The sequence below is a fragment of the Anomaloglossus baeobatrachus genome, chromosome 1, assembly GCF_048569485.1.
Source record: "Anomaloglossus baeobatrachus isolate aAnoBae1 chromosome 1, aAnoBae1.hap1, whole genome shotgun sequence".
Classification (NCBI taxonomy): Eukaryota; Metazoa; Chordata; class Amphibia; order Anura; family Aromobatidae; genus Anomaloglossus; species Anomaloglossus baeobatrachus.
This window is the reverse complement of record NC_134353.1, coordinates 515,259,888-515,280,444: the sequence shown is the minus strand read 5'-3', so window position 1 is coordinate 515,280,444 and position 20,557 is coordinate 515,259,888. Positions and strand designations below refer to the sequence as shown.

The 20,557-nt window shown below is 45.5% G+C and overlaps 1 protein-coding gene across 2 annotated transcripts in view; it reads left to right on the top strand.

Annotated features, from left to right (window-relative positions):
- Positions 1-20,557, top strand: part of GRIN3A (glutamate ionotropic receptor NMDA type subunit 3A) — an 813,333-nt gene that overhangs the window by 554,850 nt on the left and 237,926 nt on the right. For both annotated transcript variants that reach the window (XM_075316157.1, XM_075316160.1), the window contains exon 6: positions 16,166-16,281. In XM_075316157.1, coding sequence (XP_075172272.1) covers positions 16,166-16,281 — 116 coding nt within the window. The remainder of the gene's footprint in view (positions 1-16,165; positions 16,282-20,557) is intronic.

The window sequence follows — 20,557 nt, the reverse complement described above, 5'->3', positions numbered from 1 at the left end:
CATCTGTCCTTTTTCAACTCATTTTGGGATATGACCAAAAGTGCAACTGTGCAGGGACACCGTACTCAACGCCATCTCAGCACAGCAGCCATCCCTCGGTCCCTCCGATGTGGACAAGTAAAAGACCATTTCCTCCTATCCATGACAAAGTGTTGAGATTCACTCTGTGCAGCACTGGTGTTTAGTGGAAAAGTAGATCTAAGATTGCGTACCACATTCTGCAGATACTCCTGTATACGTGCGTCTATTTCTATGGCAGGAATTAGTTCGCCAAATTTTGTCTTGTACCGGGGATCTAACAGTGTGGCAACCCAGTATTCAGGATTACTTCAAATTCATACAATCCGAGGGTCATGTAGGTAGTGCAGCAAGAAGGCGCTCATGTGTCTTGTGCATCCAGGAGGACCAAGTCCTTGGTGTGTTGGTGGCAGAGAGGTGAGAATCGTGCATCCTTCCTCTGCCCTCTACCCACAACCTCGCACAACCGAAATGTGAGCAAGCTCTCACTCATCTGCTGAGTCTTCCATGCCCATCGCCAGTTCGTCCTCCATTTCTTCATGGGCTCCTGCACTTTCATCAACACTTTTTGCTGATACTATGCGCCCTTGTTAATCCCTCTCCCTCACCATGACTGCCGCATAGGTGCCGCTGACCATCTGGACCTCGTAGATCTTGTTATCCCTTCCGCATATGACTCCTCCTGTACTTCCTCCCCTTCCTCTTGTCCCAACACCTGACTCCGAATAATAATTACAGTGTGCTCCATCATGTAGATGACCAGAATTGTCACGCTGAGAATGACATTGCCAGTGCTAAACATCTTCGTCGACATTTCAAAACTGTGTAGCAGGGTGCATAGGTCCTTGATCTGACACCACTCCAGCAGCGTGATCTGCACCACCTCTGGATCAACTTATCCCAGGCTATATGTCTTACCGTATTTCAGCAGGGCTCTGCGGTGCTGCCACACACGCTGCAACATGTGCAGATTCCAATTCCTGCGTGTCGGAACATCGCATTTCCGGCGTTTAACTGCCAGACCCTAAGACTTCCGGAGTGATGAAAGTTGTTGAGCTGCTGTGTGCGCACGATGGAAGTGAGCACATAGCGAGCGTGCCCGCTGCACAAGGCCATGTAGGCCGTGATGGTGTTTTAAAAATTGCTGGAGAATTCGGATCAACACGTGAGCCATAAAAGGCACGTGTGTCACATTGCCCTGAGGATGGCCCGCAGCCAGGTTTGCATCATTGCCGCACACGGCTGTTAAGTCACCAACGGAGTCCGCTCCGTCAATTTGTACTCCGGTCGCCAGGTGACAACGTGTTCCTTTCATGAATAGTGCTGATGATGGGAGAGTAGTCGATGCCAGCGGCGCAGGTGGACGCAGGTTATGCTCACCCACTGGGCTGCATTACCTTGACAGATGCAGAATCTCTGGCTGAATGTAGCTGGTGGGTATCTCACAGATGAAATACCATCATTCAGCTACAACCAATGGGAAGACACCACACCCTTTTTTATGCCCATCCTGTCTGCAGACCACTGCCAGACATAGCTATGAACCTCTGGTTAATTTTACCCCCAGTTCAGTTTTATGATTTTGTGTGCTTGTTACCTGACTACTTTTCCTGCTTGCTGTTTATGTACCTTGTTGGCCGATACGCATTTCACCTCTGCTTGTTTTCTGATTAAGTCCTGGCCGTCCCATTCTGTTCCTGTTCCTCAATTAATGTTTTGACCCTGCCTGACTACTATTCTCTGTAATAGCGGTGTGACTCACATTTCCCATACATTTCAAAGTAAAACTTTGACCGCCTGATGGCATTGAGCTCTGCTGCCAGCATAGTAAGGAGGTGTGTGGTAGTCCTTGTGCGCAGTTGCAAGGAAGGGTGGCCTGACCACACAGGGTTTGCGCAAAGGTAGAGGACCCACACGAGGTTGAAGAGGCAGAAGCAGTGTATTAACTTCTACATACAGAACAAGGATTGAAACAACTCGTGGGGACGGCAAGACTTGTACAGCAGACCCTTCTCCATCTCTCACCATAGTTTGCCAGTGCCCAGTCAGTGACATGTAATGACCCTGTCTATGCTTACTGGTCCAAGTATCTGTGTTGAAATGCACCCTGTCGCACACAGATTTTCTCAAGGAAGTGGTGATGTTGTGTGCGACATGCCGGTGTAGCGCGGGCATGCTTTTCTTGGAGAAGCAGTGGTGATTGGGCATCTGGTACTGGGGCACAGCGACAGACATAAGGTCTGTAAAATCCTGTGTGTCCACTACGCGTAAAGGCAGCATTTCGGTAGCCAACAGCTTACAGAGGGATAGAGTCAACCACTTAGCTTTGTCATGGCTCGCAGTAAGTGGCCTTTTATTTGACCACATCTGAGGGACAGAGATCTGGCTGCTGTCTGTAGACGGTGTTGAGTAGGGTGTCCCTGGAAAAATGCAGGTTTGTGAGAAAAGTGCAGGCGGAGACATGATGTTGGCTTCATCTTGCCTTCAGATCTGTTCATCTTGTATCATTTTTAAAAAACACAGCAAGCAAGGGTTACTCCAAGCGGAGTCTCCCTTTTTTTCCAAAAATTGGGCCCCACACAGACACCTTATCAGTGGCAGCACTTGTGCCCTAGTTGCAAACAGGATGTTTTGATTTGCATCAAGCACATTCCAAATCCACAAGCATTTACTCTCCCCAGGATGACACAGGGGTAGTAAATTCCTTCTGGATCCATGACTTGTTCATTTTGATGAACGTCAGTCTGTCCACATTGTCACTGGACAGACGCGTGCGCTTATCTGTCAGCACACACCCAGCAGCACTGAAGACACGTTCAGAGACAACGCTGGCAGCTGGACACGACAAAATCTTCGAGGCGTAACTGGAGAGCTCTTGACATTTTTCTAGATTTGAAGCACAAAAGGAGCAAGGCTCCATTTGCAAAGTCATTGCATCGATGTTCATTTGGAGATACTCCTGTATCATCCTCTCCATCCGTTGACTATGTGTCAGACTTGTTGTCTCTGGTGGCCTTGCAAAGGAGGGTCTAAAAAAATTATGAAAAGATTCCATAAAATTGCTGTTACCAGCACCAGATACGGTCCTACTGGTACGGGTAGACTGTTGAAGATGACGAGGCCGTCCCATGTTTGTCAAGTTACAACTGGGAGAATCACTCCCTTCATCTGCACGGTTGTTTGGTGGAAAAGCCGAGCTAAGATCGAGTAACAGCTTCTGCTGATACTCCTGCATACGTGCGTCCCTTTCTATGGGTGGAATTATGTCACAAAATTTGGACTTGTCCCGGGGATCTAATAGTGTGGCAAGCCAGTAGTCATCATCACTTCTAATTTTGACAATACGAGGGTCATGTTGGAGGTAGTGCAACAAGAAGGCACTCATGTGTCTTGCGCAGCCATGCGCACCAAGTCCACGCTGTGTTTGTGGCATAGAGGTGCTAACCGTTCTTTCTTCCTCTGTCATCTCCCCCCAACCTCTTTCAACTGAAATTTGACCAAGGTCCCCCTCATCTGCTGAGTCTTCCATGTCCATGGACAGTTCGTCCTCCATATCTTCATGTCCTCCTGCACCTTCCTCAACATCTCACCTGCTACCATGCGCCCTTGTTGATCCCTGTCCCCCATGGTCCCATGCCTGCCGCGTTGGTGATGATGAACGTCTGGACCTTGGTGATGTTGTTGTGTCTTGCGCATATGAATCCTCCTGTAGTTCCTCCCCTTCCTGTTGTCCCACCCCCTGACTACGAATAGTGTTTAGCGTGTGCTCCAGCATGTAAATGACTGTAATCGTCATGCTGATAATGGCATTGTCAGCGCTAAACATATTCGTCGCCATGTCGAAACTGTGCAGAAGGGTGCATAGGTCCTTGATCTGAGATCACTCCATCAGGGTGATCTGCCCCACTTCTGCATCTCGTTGGCCCAGGCTATACATCATGACGTATTGCACCAGGGCTCGCCGGTGCTGCCACAGTCGCTGTAACATGTGGAGAGTTGAATTCCAGCGTGTCGCCACATCGCATTTCAGGCGATGAACCGGCAGGCCGAAAGACTTCTGGAGCGATGCAAGTCGCTCAGGTGCGGCGGTTGAACGGCGGAAGTGAGCACTGCAGACAGTTTCCGTGCCCTGGTCAGAAGGCCATCTAGGCCGGGATAGTGTGTTAAAAATTGCTGGACAACAAGGTTAAACACGTGAGCCATACAAGGCACGTGTGTCACCTTGCCCAGGCGAAGGGCCGCACCCAGGTTTGCAGCATTGTCGCACACGGCCTTACCAGGCTGCAGGTTGAGTGGAGACAACCATTTATCAAAATCAGTCTCCAGAGCTGCCCACAACTCAGTCGCTGTGTGACTCCTATTTCAAAGACATGTCAAGCTAAAGACCGCCTGATGCCGTTGCGCTCTGCTACCAGCATAGTAATGAGGGGTGCGTGATTCCTTCTGCGCAGTGAGAACGCTGGTGGCCTGACCAGGCAGGCTTGGGGCGGAGGTGGAGGACCCAGATGAGGTGGAGGATGCAGAAGCAGTGGCGGAACTTGGACAGACAGAGGATTGACACACAAGTCGTGGGGACGGCAAGACTTGTGCAGCAGACCCTTCACCATCTATCACCATAGTTACCCAGTGGCCAGTCAGCGACATGTAACGTCCCTGTCCATGCTTACTGGTCCAAGTATCGGTGGTGAAATGCACCCGTTCACACACAGAGTTTCTCAAGGAAGCGGTGATGTTGTGTGCGACATGCTGGTGTAGCGCGGGCACACCTTTCTTAGAGAAGTAGTGGCGACTAGGCATCTGGTACTGGGGCACAGCGACAGACATAAGGTCTCTAAAATCCTGTGTGTCCACTAGGCGGAAAGGCAGCATTTCTGTAGTCAACAGCTTACAGAGGGATAGAGTCAACCTCTTCGCTTTGTCATGGGTCGCAGGAAGTGGCCTTTTATTTGACCACATCTGAGGGACAGAGATCTGGCTGCTGTGTGTAGACGGTGTTGAGTCGGGTGTCCCTGGAAAAATGCAGCTTTGTGAGGAAAGTGCAGGCGGAGACATGATGTTGCCTTCATCCAAAGTTGGTGCTATCGATGTCTGAGAGAGCTGTACACACTCACTTGTTTCCCCTTCCAAACCAACTGACGACCTACCAAGCAAACTGCCTGTTGCGGTTACAGTGGTGGAAGTTGTGGGTGGAAAAACAGGTGTGACAGCTGTCCCCACAGTCCTAGAAGATGACGAGCGCGCGGATGCACTGGAAGGGGCAGGCGGTGGATGGTTCGCTCCGCTAGGCCGCATTGCAGCACGGTGAGCTTCCCATCGGGCCATATGATATTTATTCATGTGACGATTCATGGAAGAAGTTGTCAAACTGCTGAGGTTTTGACCTCTACTAAGAGAACCATGACAAATTTTACAGATCACATAATTTGGGCGATCTTTTTCTATGTCAAAAAAGGACCTGGCTAGGCAAGGCTTAGAGGCCATGCGACCTGTTGATCCACCCCGAATAATGCTCAGAGGCAGAGTGGTGGCTGAGGATGCAGTTGTAGACGTGCTACCAGTGCTCCGACTGTGTCCAGGAAGGCGCCAGGTTACTTCGACGTCGGTTGCATCCTCCTCCACCGCCTCTGTTGACCTCCTCGAGTGTCTGACTGTGGGTTGACAGTAGGTGTGATCTAGAACTTAATCATCAATTGTTGTGTTTGCACTCCCCTACCCCTCAGACCGAGTTTCTTCTTGCCCTGACCGAATATTTAAGTTGTCATCCCAATCGGGTATCTGCGTCTCATCTTCATCAGTATGTTCCTCATTGCCTATAACCACAGTTGTTGGAAAGGCAGCATTTTGGTAGCCAACAGTTTGCATATGATGAAAGTCAACCTCCAAGCCATTTCATGCCCTTCTAAAAGCATGTAAAACACAGCGAGGGGACTCCAACCACAGTCTCCCTCGTTGCCACTAACTGGGCCACACACACCCCACTTGACTGGCATCGGTTGAGCCCCCTTTTGAAAAAGAAAAAGATGCTTTGCATGAAGCACTCTCAAAAATACGCGTGCCTTTCCCGTCCCCTGGCTGACCCAGGGGAAGAAAAGTCCTCTGAGAGCCATGACTTGTTCATCTTGGTTCTTTTAGAGACACAGCGAGGGGACTCCAACCACAGTCTCCCTCGTTGCCACTAACTGGGCCACACACACCCCACTTGACTGGCATCGGTTGAGCCCCCTTTTGAAAAAGAAAAAGATGCTTTGCATGAAGCACTCTCAAAAATACGCGTGCCTTTCCCGTCCCCTGGCTGACCCAGGGGAAGAAAAGTCCTCTGAGAGCCATGACTTGTTCATCTTGGTTCTTTTAGAGACACAGCGAGGGGACTCCAACCACAGTCTCCCTCGTTGCCACTAACTGGGCCACACACACCCCACTTGACTGGCATCGGTTGAGCCCCCTTTTGAAAAAGAAAAAGATGCTTTGCATGAAGCACTCTCAAAAATACGCGTGCCTTTCCCGTCCCCTGGCTGACCCAGGGGAAGAAAAGTCCTCTGAGAGCCATGACTTGTTCATCTTGGTTCTTTTAGAGACACAGCGAGGGGACTCCAACCACAGTCTCCCTCGTTGCCACTAACTGGGCCACACACACCCCACTTGACTGGCATCGGTTGAGCCCCCTTTTGAAAAAGAAAAAGATGCTTTGCATGAAGCACTCTCAAAAATACGCGTGCCTTTCCCGTCCCCTGGCTGACCCAGGGGAAGAAAAGTCCTCTGAGAGCCATGACTTGTTCATCTTGGTTCTTTTAGAGACACAGCGAGGGGACTCCAACCACAGTCTCCCTCGTTGCCACTAACTGGGCCACACACACCCCACTTGACTGGCATCGGTTGAGCCCCCTTTTGAAAAAGAAAAAGATGCTTTGCATGAAGCACTCTCAAAAATACGCGTGCCTTTCCCGTCCCCTGGCTGACCCAGGGGAAGAAAAGTCCTCTGAGAGCCATGACTTGTTCATCTTGGTTCTTTTAGAGACACAGCGAGGGGACTCCAACCACAGTCTCCCTCGTTGCCACTAACTGGGCCACACACACCCCACTTGACTGGCATCGGTTGAGCCCCCTTTTGAAAAAGAAAAAGATGCTTTGCATGAAGCACTCTCAAAAATACGCGTGCCTTTCCCATCCCCTGGCTGACCCAGGGGAAGAAAAGTCCTCTGAGAGCCATGACTTGTTCATCTTGGTTCTTTTAGAGACACAGCGAGGGGACTCCAACCACAGTCTCCCTCGTTGCCACTAACTGGGCCACACACACCCCACTTGACTGGCATCGGTTGACCCCCCCTTTTGACAAAGAAAAAGATGCTTTGCATGAAGCACTCTCAAAAATACGCGTGCCTTTCCCGTCCCCTGGCTGACCCAGGGGAAGAAAAGTCCTCTGAGAGCCATGACTTGTTCATCTTGGTTCTTTTAGAGACACAGCGAGGGGACTCCAACCACAGTCTCCCTCGTTGCCACTAACTGGGCCACACACACCCCACTTGACTGGCATCGGTTGACCCCCCCTTTTGACAAAGAAAAAGATGCTTTGCATGAAGCACTCTCAAAAATACGCGTGCCTTTCCCGTCCCCTGGCTGACCCAGGGGAAGAAAAGTCCTCTGAGAGCCATGACTTGTTCATCTTGGTTCTTTTAGAGACACAGCGAGGGGACTCCAACCACAGTCTCCCTCGTTGCCACTAACTGGGCCACACACACCCCACTTGACTGGCATCGGTTGAGCCCCCTTTTGAAAAAGAAAAAGATGCTTTGCATGAAGCACTCTCAAAAATACGCGTGCCTTTCCCGTCCCCTGGCTGACCCAGGGGAAGAAAAGTCCTCTGAGAGCCATGACTTGTTCATCTTGGTTCTTTTAGAGACACAGCGAGGGGACTCCAACCACAGTCTCCCTCGTTGCCACTAACTGGGCCACACACACCCCACTTGACTGGCATCGGTTGAGCCCCCTTTTGAAAAAGAAAAAGATGCTTTGCATGAAGCACTCTCAAAAATACGCGTGCCTTTCCCGTCCCCTGGCTGACCCAGGGGAAGAAAAGTCCTCTGAGAGCCATGACTTGTTCATCTTGGTTCTTTTAGAGACACAGCGAGGGGACTCCAACCACAGTCTCCCTCGTTGCCACTAACTGGGCCACACACACCCCACTTGACTGGCATCGGTTGAGCCCCCCTTTTGACAAAGAAAAAGATGCTTTGCATGAAGCACTCTCAAAAATACGCGTGCCTTTCGCCTCCCCTGGCTGACCCAGGGGAAGAAAAGTCCTCTGAGAGCCAGGTCCACATTGTCAGTGGACAGACACGTGTGCTTATCTGCCAGCAGACCCCCAGCAGCACTGAAGACAGGTTCCGAGAGAACGCTGGCTGCAGGACACGACAAGATCCTCAAGGCGTACGTGGCGAGCTCAGGCAATTTATCCAGATTGGAAGCCTAAAATGAGCAGGGCTCAAGTTGCACAATAATGGAATCGATGTTTCTTTGCATATACTCATATATCTGTGTGTCTCCCTCTTTTTCCTTGTCCAGCTGTTTTGTTTTCACATGAGTATATGTCCTTGTCACTTTCCCATGTGTTTGTGTTATGTTGTGAGTTGTTTGTCACCTTTTGGACACCTTTCAGGGTGTTTTCTAGGTGTTTTACTGTGTTTGTGATTGCCTGCCATTGTTTCCTATGGGCTCGAGTTCGGTTCGTCGAACGTTCGACGAGCCGAACTCGAGCCAGACCCCCCGTTCGGCGAACCGCCTCGAGCCGAACCGGGACCGGTTCGCTCATCTCTAGTTGACAACTCTTGACCAAAAATGAAGATTATGGTCAGAGAGTGGGAGGGGGGAGTTACTAAAATCATTCACTGTGCAGAGGCAGGAGAAGACAAGGTCTAGCGTATTCCCACCTTCATGTGTAGGAGAGTTAGTTGTGTAGGGCCAAGAGAGGAGGTTAGAGGTAAAAGATGAGTGGCAGCTGGGGAGAGGGGATCATCAATAGGGATGTTAAAGTCTACCATGACAAGAGTGGGGAAGTCAAAAGCTAGGAAATGTAGAAGCCAGGTGGCGAAATGATCCAAGAACTGACAGGTTGGGCCTGGAGGGCGATAGACTACTTCTATTTGTAGGGAGAAGGGTCTGTAAAGCCTGACAGTGTGGACCTCAAAAAAAGGGAAGATAAGTGAGGGGACAGGAGGGATGACCTCAAAAGTGCAGTTTGGGGAAAGCAGATCCACACCTCCACCTGATCTGTTGTCAAGTCTAGAGGTGTGAGAGAATTGTAGCTCACCATATGAGAGAGCAGCAGCAGCAGTGGTGTCTGACTGCTGGATCCAGGTCTCAGTAAGAGCCAGACGGTTAAGAGAATTTGAAAGGAAGAAGTCATGGATGAAGGAGAGTTTGTTACATACTGAGCGTGGGTTCCAAAGGGCACAGCTAAAGAAGACAGAAGGCTTGCAAGGAATATTAATGAGATATAGGGGTTTTCTGAGTATGCCAGGGAAGGAATTGAACTGACTATTATAAGAAGGGCCTGGATTGGGTGCAATATTTTCTGCTACAAGGAGAAGGAGAATAGAGAGTGAGCATGTGGTTAAGAGATTTATGAACATGTCTGTTATGTTGCATGGTGGGTGGGAATGGATCTGGATGATTTATAATTTTGAAAAGAGCATGAGAGCAATACACAGGAGAGGGGAGAAGAGAAGGACTGATATGGATGGAGTGCATTGGGTGTGTGAAAGAGCGGTAGAACTGAGGGATTGAAGCAGCTAGCATATAAATGATAGAATTGCATAGAGTAGAAACAGTTTGTAAAACACAAACATTTGGAGCAAGTTTGTTTGATTGTCTTGCATGCCTTACTTGTCCCTTGCCCTTTAAAACTGCCATGAATAACTTCTGTGCACTTATTAAAATCAGCACTTGTTTAAAATTTTCACAAATGATCCCTGCTCAAATGCTTCACCTTAGGCCTCTTTCACACGTACGATACGTGTTTGGTCCGTTTCCTCACGTGCTGGAGAAACGGGCACACGTAGACCCAATAAAATCATGCCTGTGTGCTAAACACATAGACATGTCCGTTTTCTCCGGCATCACAGATGTCACATGGACTGCACACGGACCGCACAGATGTGATCCATGTGACACGCACCAGAGAAAACACATGTGTCTGTGAATTAAAAGGAATTTCTACACTCACCTTTTCCAGCACTGCTGTCTCTGCTGTTGCTGTCATTTGCTTCCAACCCCCGCTCGTTATGCCCATCGCATATTCACTTCACTGTGAGCTTGAAGCAGTAGCAGCAGGGAGTCGGTAGAACAACGTATAGCAACACCAGGGACAGGTGAGCAGAAAGTTCCTGTTCTCCGTATGTTATCATGTATAGCACACGGAGAACACATGTGTGCCATAAACACGGCACACAGAGGGCCATACGCATCGTTAACACATCCATGAAAAACGTGCGTGATTTTCACGGATGTGTGAAAGAGGCCTTAGCTAGGTTTACTTATATAGGAAGATTTGTGCTTAGATGTGGGTCAGTTTAACTGGTTAATCAATCTATCAGCTAACTTTAGACAAAAAGAGGCAATAAGTTGTAATTACAACAAACAGGCTTGCATGCTAGCAGGATCATAAACCTCATGAACAAGTGAGTTAAGATTTCAGCATCCAAGAACAAACTCAGTTAAATTTAATGATATATACCATTGGATTTCTATAACCAGAAGGTGGAGTTAGAATTCAGCAGACGAGAGGAGATGAGATGATTACCGTATTTTTCGGACTATAAGACGCACCGGACTATAAGACGCACCGTGGTTTTAGAGGATGAAAATAGGAAAATAAAACTTTAAGCAAAAAAATGTGGTCATGACACACTGTTATGGGGCGAGGATCTGCTGCTGACACTGTTATGGGGGTAATGTCCCCAAATTCTCTACTAAGGTACCCCATCCTGGTAATGATCCTCCTGCCTTGTATATGATCCTGCTATAAACCCCCATCCTGCTTATATACCAGCATCCTGCTCATATTCCCCCATCCTATTCATATACCCCATCCTGTTCATATACCCCCATCCTGTTCATATAGCCCCCATCCATCCTGTTTATATAGCCCCCATCCTGTTCATATACCCCCATCCTGTTCATATACCCCCCATCCTGTTCATATACCCCCCATCCGGTTCATATACCCCCCATCCTGTTCATATACCCCCCATCCTGTTCATATACCCCCCATCCGTCCTGCTCATATACTCCCATCCTGTTCATATACCCCCATCCTGTTCATATACCCCCATCCTGTTCATATACCCCCCATCCATCCTGTTCATATACTTCCATCCTGTTCATATACCCCCCATCCATCCTGTTCATATACTTCCATCCTGTTCATATACCCCCCATCCATCCTGTTCATATACTCCCATCCTGTTCATATACTTCCATCCTGTTCATATACCCCCCATCCCTCCTGCTCATATACTCCCATCCTGCTATATGCCCCCATCGTGCTCATATACCATCCTGGTATATGGCCTGTATCCTATAGCACAGAGAAAAAAAAACAAACGTTTATACTCACCTTTTCCTCACTCCCTCCAGCACCGATCATCTTCCTCTTTGCGCCGCTGACCTGCGTGTGTGGAGCCGTTCCCCTGCAGCACGCGATGTCTTCCTGTCTCTGCCGATCAGCTGATCAGCACAGATCAGCTGACCGGCACAGACAGGAAGACATCGCGTGCTGCGGGGGAACGGCTCCACACACGGGGACGGGTGAGTGTACTGTTTCACTGCACCCCGCGCTGATAATGATGTGCGGGGGGCAGTGAATACAGCCGCACATGATCACTCCAGGCTGTAATTGCCAGGGGTGATCATGTGGACCGGCTCTTTACTATGCGCGCGTCCCCGCTCGTCCTCCCGCCCACCTGTCAGCGCCGGCTTCTGTGCTGAGAAATGGGCGGGAGGATGGGCGTGCATATGTATTGAGCGGGCACACGTGGTCACGGCAGGCTGCTATAGTAGCCTGCTCGTGCCCCCAATGACCCGCTCCACCGCAGCACCCTCATTCCCCGCAGCCACAGTCAGACCATAAGACGCACCCCCAACTTTCCCCCAACATTTGGGGGGAAAAAAGTGCGTCTTATGGTCCGAAAAATACGGTATATACCGTTGGATTGCTATAAGAAGAAAAAATATCTATCTATTTAACTATGATCTATCATTTATCTACGTATCTTATCTATTTTATATATCTGTCTATCTGTCTGTCTGTCTGTCTATCTATCTTACTTATTTTATCTATCTATCTATATATATATATATATATATATATATATATCTTTATATATATCTATTACTATCTATCTATCTTTTTATATCTACTCTGAAAAAACTCTTAGGGGTACTTTGAACACTGCAACATCGCTAGCCGATGATAGCCATGCCGAGTGCGATAGTACCCGCCCCCGTCGCACATGCGATATCTTGTGATAGCTGCCGAAGCAAACATTATCGCTACGGCAGCTTCACACGCACTTACCTGCCCTGCAACGTTGCTCTGGCCGGCGACCCGCCTCCTTCCTAAGGGGGCGGGTCTTGCAGCGTCACAGAGACGTCACACGGCAAGTGGCCAATAGAATCGGAGGGGCGGAGATGAGCGGGATGTAAACATCCCGCCCACCTCCATCCTTCTGCATAGCCGGTGGAGGCAGCAAAGGAGAAGTTCCTCGCTCCTGCGGCTTCATACACAGCGATGTGTGCTGCCGCAGGAACGAGGAACAACATCGTACCTGTCGCTTCAGCGAAATTATGAAAATGACCGACACTACACAGATCACCGATTTACGACGCTTTTGCGATCGTTTATCGGTGCATCTAGGCGTTACACGTTGCAACGTCGTTACTGGCGCCGGATGTGCGTCACTTTTGATTTGACCCCGACGACATCGCAGTAGAGATGTCGCAAAGTGCAAAGTACCCCTTACTGTCGCTCTTATTCATTCTCGCCTGGATTATTGTAATTCTTTACTAATTGGTCTCCCTGTTACTAAACTCTCCCCTCTCCAATCCATCCTGAATGCTGCAGCCAGGATCATTTTTCTCTTCAATCACTTCACTGATGCCTCTGCTCTTTGCCATTCATTGCACTGGTTGCCCATCCGCTATATAGTCCAATATAAAATTCTCACTCTTACCTACAAAGCTCTCCACGGTTCTGCACCACCCTATATTTCCTCCCTCATCTCTGTCTATCACCCCACCCGTACCCTCTGTTTTGCTAATTACCTAAGACTGACATCCTCAACAATTTGAACCTCCCACTCCCGTCTTCAAGATTTCTCATGAGCTGCGCCAATGCTCTGGAACACACCACCAAGAAAAATCCGATTAATACCCAACATCCACACCTTTTGATGGGCCCTAAAAACACATTTCTGTATACTGACCTATCACCTCACCTCCCTCATCTAATCTAGTCACTATCTGCCCTTCATAAAATTTTCTTCCAATTCTTGCCCCTTGTATCTTCTGATTGCATTCATCTTCATGTACTTTTTTAAACTCTGTACTTGTATAAATTTTGGCTGGCGACGGGTTCATGCAGCTGGTTTTGAATCCCCTATTAATTTGATGGCTGGACCATATATGACCAGCTTTTCTCCCCCCCCCATTCTCCTTTTGTGCCTCCCCTATCCCCTCATAGACTGTAAGCTTACAAGCAGGGCCCTCCTTCCTCTTGGTATCTGAATTTTGTTATTTTGAAATGTTTCATATTATCTGTACATGTCCCTCTGAATTGTAAAGCGCTGCGGAATATGTTGGCACTATATAAATAAAAATTATTATTATCTATCTATCTACTGTATCTGACTATCTATCTATCGATCTATCTATCTATCTATCTATCTATCTATCTATCTATCTATCTATCTGTCTGTCTGTCTGTCTGTCTGTCTGTCTCTATCTACCTACATCTCTGTTTAATATGCCAATCAGGGAAGGCAGCACTCCATACAAGTATAGTGTAAAATGGAATTTGATTGACCCATGTGATAATATTTTGCAATAAATTGAACCTTTTTCTAAAAACAATAAAATACATGATTATAGATTCCTTACATCATTAATGTGCATGCTTTATAAGATACAATAACAAACCATTTCTGTAATAATATACAGGTGTAAACATTGGATACAATCAGAGTTAATAAAGAGATAATCTCTCAGATGCTATACAATGCATTATAAGGGGCAGAGTGCACTAATTAGCCATAATCACATACAAGTGGTTACAATACTAAACTGATGACTTGGTTAAGATTGAACCATGACTCAGTCTCAGCATAAGGCTACAATGTGCTGAACCGGCGCTCCTACCAGTCCACTGCACAAGTGTGAGCAGAGTATAACAGCAGCGAGGATAGAGAGGACTGTGGTAGACCAGAATCTATGCACATCAATGCTTGTGCTCTGGATATTAGAAATCATGGACACCATGTTAGTAGTGTACATACCTTATAGAAGGACAGAGCACTATCAAAATTGGTGCATGCCATATTTCTAAGGAGCTATCAACATTCTGACAATGAGTTAACTCTTTTTCTAATGCGTATGTGGCAAATGAAAGCATTATGTGACAAATTACTTGGGGGAATAATAACTTAGTAACTACTTATATTAGCAAATATATAACAATAAGAAGAAACCATTAGAAATATATAGGTCACCCACTTAATGTATTCAGCCTGTTTAAAAGTGAATTTATTATAGCATAATGTCATGTAGGCTGGCTTACTTACGTGACTCATCATTACAATTCTATATCAAATAATATGTGATAACAAGTATTAGTGGTCAAAGTAATTACACTCTCCCCATTTAGTGCATATGCTAGCTCAAGCTGTGTGCCTTGGTGTTGCCCCCAAAGTTACTGTGAACAAATATATCCAGACACCCAGGATAGCTGTGAGAATCACATCTAACTATGAACAGTGTTCTTCCCTTAATTGTTAACGGCAGATCAATCTATGCTGGATAACACATAATAATAATAATAATATTTATTCACTTATATAGCGCTATTAATTTCACAGCACTTTATATACATTGGCAACACTGTCCCCATTGAAGCTCACAATCTAGAGTCTGTAGGTCTTTGCAGTATGGGAGGAAACTCAGACAAACACAAGGAGACCATACAAACTCCTTGCAGATAGTGTCCTTGGTGGGATTTAAACCCAGGACCCCAGCGCTGCAAGACTAGTGCTATTCACTGAGCCACCGTGCCGCCCAACAAAACTCACTAAACCTATTTTGGCAAAATAACTGATGACAACCAGTCAAATACGATAATAAAACACCAGCAAAAACACAAAAATATAATGTGGGCTTTACACGCTACGATATATCATATGATATGTCGTCGGGGTCACGTCGTAAGTGACGCACATCTGCCATCATTTAACATATTGTAGCATGTGACAGCTACGAACGAGTGTGAGTGAGCAAAAATACTCACCTTATCGTTGCTCGTTGACACGTCGCTCATTTTCAAAATATCGAACGTCCTTCTGTGCTCCAGTTGTTCATTGTTCCTGAGGCAGCACACATCGCTCCGTGTGACACCCCAGGAATGATGAACTGCAGCTTACCTGCGTCCCGTCGGCAATGCTAAAGGAAGGAGGTGGGCGGGATGTTTACGTCCCGCTCATCTCCGCTTCGATTGGCCGGCCGCTGTGTGATATCGCTGTGACGCCAAACATCCCTCCCCCTTCAGGAAGTGGATGTTCGCCGCCCACAGCGAGGTCATTTGGAAGGTAAGTAAGTGTGACGGGGGGTTACAACATTTTGCGACACGGGCAAAAATTGCCCGTGCCGCACAAACGATGGGGGCGGGTGCGATCGCAAATGCGATCGCACGATAAATTGCAGCATGTAAAGCAGGCTTTAGTTACAGTTCCAAGAGAATATTAACCGGGAATCACCCTCCTCTCCAGACTTATCAATATATATTTTCCAAAACTGCAGTCTGTTAGAAGGAACAACACATACTTCTAGAAGTTTCATCATTCACAGCAACTAAATTAAATATATTGTTGTCTTGTGACGTATACAGGAATGACCCGGAAACATTAGATGCTTTCATCATGGACAAAGCACTCCTGGACTACGAAGTCTCTATTGATGCCGAATGCAAGTTGTTGACGGTTGGCAAGCCATTTGCAATTGAAGGTACAGATAACATTTATTTTTTATTTCCAGTTTATTTGGAAAAGGAGGAGGGGGCAGAAAGGTTACAATGCTGCTCTAGCATGAAGGGGGAGGCCATGTTGCTTATTTCCCAATGCTTTGTGGTAGAGGTAGAAAGATTTAATGGTTCTGATATTGGCAATGAGACAAACGCCAACCAGTTTTTAACTCTTTAACCTCTATAAAGTTATTGAACATTTCCTTCATGGATCGTCAACTGAAGGACCATGACAAAATCGGATCCCAATACATTGTCAGTAGAAGATGTGTCAGAGTCCAGAGGAGAAGTAATAGAAAAAAAGGTGGCACAAAGTAAATTAGTCAAACCAGGTATTATCAAGGAATAAAAACAAAATTGGTCAGATCTAAACAGACATTGAGGCCAAAAGGTCCACCAGGGTAATCCAGAACTGTTGCCACAGGGAATGGCACTTTAAAATGGTGTTGGTTGATAACAGAGAGTAGACGGAGAAGGGTAGTAAATCCACGCCAAGGTTTCAATGGATTCAGAAGGAGATTAATGCTTCTTTTAATACGATGCACAGGTCAACGCGTTTAAGGAGTCACAGCTCCCTTCATCAGGACAGCAGGTAAGGAACATCAAATCTCTTTTGATGTTCCTTGCCTGCTGTCCTGATGAAGGGAGCTGTGACTCCTGAAACGCATTGACCTGTGCATGTTATTAAAAGAAGCTCCTTCCAGATGTTGTCCTTGGTGGGATTTATACCCGGGACCTAAGCACTGTAAGACTGCGATGCTAACCACTGAGCCAGAAGAAACTTTTACAAACTGAGAAGGCAACAGAGTAAAAAATAAGGCATGAAAAGTAATATATTTACTCACATTAATTAGATAATTTGAGTAATTTATTTTGTCCGACAACATTTTCTGCTGTGCATAACACAGACAATGCAATATTTCATTTAATACATTTTTCATATGCAATAATTTATCATCACCTATTCATGAACTACGAAATGGTTTAGAAGCTTGCAATTGAGGATGATAAAAAAGACAAGTCATTAGACAATTTGCATGGTAAATGATCACTTTTTATAAAAATGTCTCATACTAATTTGGAGAATTTGCTAGAATAATTTGCAGATTAAATTATGGAAGCTAATTTATTACCACCAATTAGGCTTTCATTTATTTTCTCAACAGCAATACATTTTAAATGTATTTTTCTGAATGTTATTTTGTCTTTTAAGCTAAGTTTAGTTATCCAATTATATAAGTAGTTATAAATCACAAAATATTGAGGCATAAAACTGTTCTTTAATCAACAATATTTGTTTGTGCAACACTTCTACAAAATATTTTCAGTTTTTAGATCTCTTTTTGGGCTTTTTCATAGTTTTATAGTTTTTTAACCCCTTAACGACCCATGATGTACTGGGTACGTCATGGATCGTGTGCCGGTAAGCCCCGCCCCCTGCCGCCGGCACGCGGCGGCGATCCGCGCACATATCAGCTGTTATCAACAGCTGACATGTGTGCCTGCTAGCCGCGGGTGGAATCGCTTCCACCCGCGGCCATTAACCCCTTACATTTCACTGCCAAAATCTTGGCAGCGATGTGTATATGGGCGCCGCCATGACAGTCACTTACCCCGCCCCCACCGGAAGTCACGTGACATAATCACGTGACTTTCGGCGGTTGCCATGGTAGCACAGGGTCATCTGATGATGCCTGTAGCTAACATGACTCACTTCCTCTCAATGCCGGAATACAGCCGGCTTTGAAAGTGAAGCAGCAAATCTGAAGTTCTCAGCTCTGTAGCTGAGATCTGCAGATAGTGCAGAGCGATCGGATTGCTGATCGCTATAGCCCCCTAGGGGGACTAGTAAAATAAAAAAAAATTAAAAAAAAAAGTTTTAAAAAATTAAAAAAAATAAAAAAACCTAAAAGTTCAAATCACCCCCCTTTCACCCCATTGAAAATTAAAGGGTTAAAAAAATAAAAAATACACACACATTTGGTATCGCCACGTTCAGAAATGCCCGATCCATCAAAATATAAAATCAATGAATCTGATCAGTAAACGGTGTAGCGGCAAAAAAATTCCAAATGACAAAATTACGTTTTTTGGTCACCGCAAATTTTGCGCAAAATGCAATAACAGGCGATCAAAATCTAGCATCTGTGCAAAAATGGTACCGTTAAAAACGTCAGGTCGAGACGCAAAAAATAAGCAATCACTGAGCCTCAGATCCTGAAAAATGAGAACGCTACGGGTTTTGGAAAATGGCACAAAACGTGCGCCATGTTTTTTGGACAAGTTGTGAATTTTTTTTAACCCCTTAGATACAAGTAAACCTATACATGTTTGGTGTCTACAAACTTGCACTGTCCTGAGGCATCACAAAGATACCTCAGTTTTACCATATAGTGAACACAGTGAATAAAATATCCCAAAAACTATTGTACGATCACACTTTTTTTGCAATTTTTCCGCACTTGGAATTTTTTTTGCTGTTTTCCAGTACACTATATGGTAAAACTTATGGTTTCATTTAAAAGTACAACTCGTCCTGCAAAAAACAAGCCCTCATATGGTAAGATTGATGGAAAAATAAAAAAGTTACGCCTCTCGGAAGAAGGGGAGCAAAAAACAAAAACGCAAAAACGGAAAGTGCCCGGGGGCTGAAGGGGTTAAGGTTGAAAATTAACACAAGTCCATTGAGTACAACCTACAGCCTAACATGTTGATCCAGGGGAAGGCAAAAACCCAATGAGGCAAATGCTAATTGCCACATATTAGAGGAAAATTTCTCCCAACTCCACATCTGCCATTCAGACTAGTTCCCTAGATCTACATCTTGTCACAATTTTGTACCCAGAATCTGGAATGTAATATTTTTCAATAAAGGCATCCACATCCTCCTTGAAGTTTCTTAGTGAATCAACTATTGCATTATCATGTGGCAGAGAGTTCAACAATATCACTGCTCTTACAGTAAAGAATCATGATCTGTGATGATGAATATGATTAATCATCAGCTAGACGTAGAAGATACTACATTGACATCATTGCAGATGGAGGTGCAAAAGATAATTAGAATGATATCTGTATTGTCCATACATGTATTTGTATATTCTAATCAGGTTACCTGTAAATTTTCATTTTTCCATACTGATTAACTCCAAATTTTATAATCTGTCTTGGGACTGCATGTAACTTTTTCCCTTAAAGGGAATCTATCAACTTTTTTCCTACAGCATGTGAAAGGTACATCATGTTGGGGGAAAGACCATGATGCCTGTGATGTATCACTTACTGGGCTGCTTGGTACAGTTTTGATATAATCACTGTTTTCTCTGCTGGCGGTCAAACTGCTGAGCTGTGTATAACACACCCCTAATTGACAGCTTGCTGTGTACACTGTACATTGAGAGAAAGCCAATCAGTGGTGGGGGGGGTTACACAGATTATCTGAACAGCCTGACATGGAACTCATAGCGACATGCTGCTCTCAGATTAAAGAGCAAAAACCTGCTGACAGATTTACTTTAATAATTAATTCAACTACACCATTTTTAATTATTTTTAAACTTTTTGACAAACCTGTTATATAAATGATATTTTATGCAAGAGATTTTATTTACAGTCCTGTTGGCATTGGGAGTATGGATTTATCATTAGAAGGTCTGCCAACTCCCCCTTGATATTTGGAGAGTAAGTTGTTTAATCTCAGAAGAAGAATGTGGACAAAAGAAGGTGGAAGCAAGAAGCCTAGACAGCAAGTTAGCAAGTAAAAGGGTGCAGATCTAGCAAAAAAAAAACCCAAACTTCAAAACTTACTTTTATTTGTCACTCATAAAAACACACTTATCAATGAACATGTCAACAATATCTATGTCAGTGACAGATGTTGTCATCTAATAAATGCAGAAGCCATCTACAATTTCTCAAATATAATACATTGGGAGCTAGATAGGAATATTCGAGGGTAACAATTAATGAGAGACAGATGGATACTTATTGAGACAAGACCTTTATTTATTTAATCGTATGAACGTATATCTTACCATCATATAAAAATAAACACCAGGCAATAGACAGTGATTGAAAAATATCAAAAGGATAAAAATCAAATTCGAATATCAAGATTTTTTATGTATGCAATAACATTATCATTTACAATATAGAAATCCTTCTTGTCACCATGGTAGGATCTAAGAGGGCACTCCTCAATAATGTGCTCGATAGTTTGACGATCTGCTCCACAGTCACAGATCGGAGAGTCAAATTTTC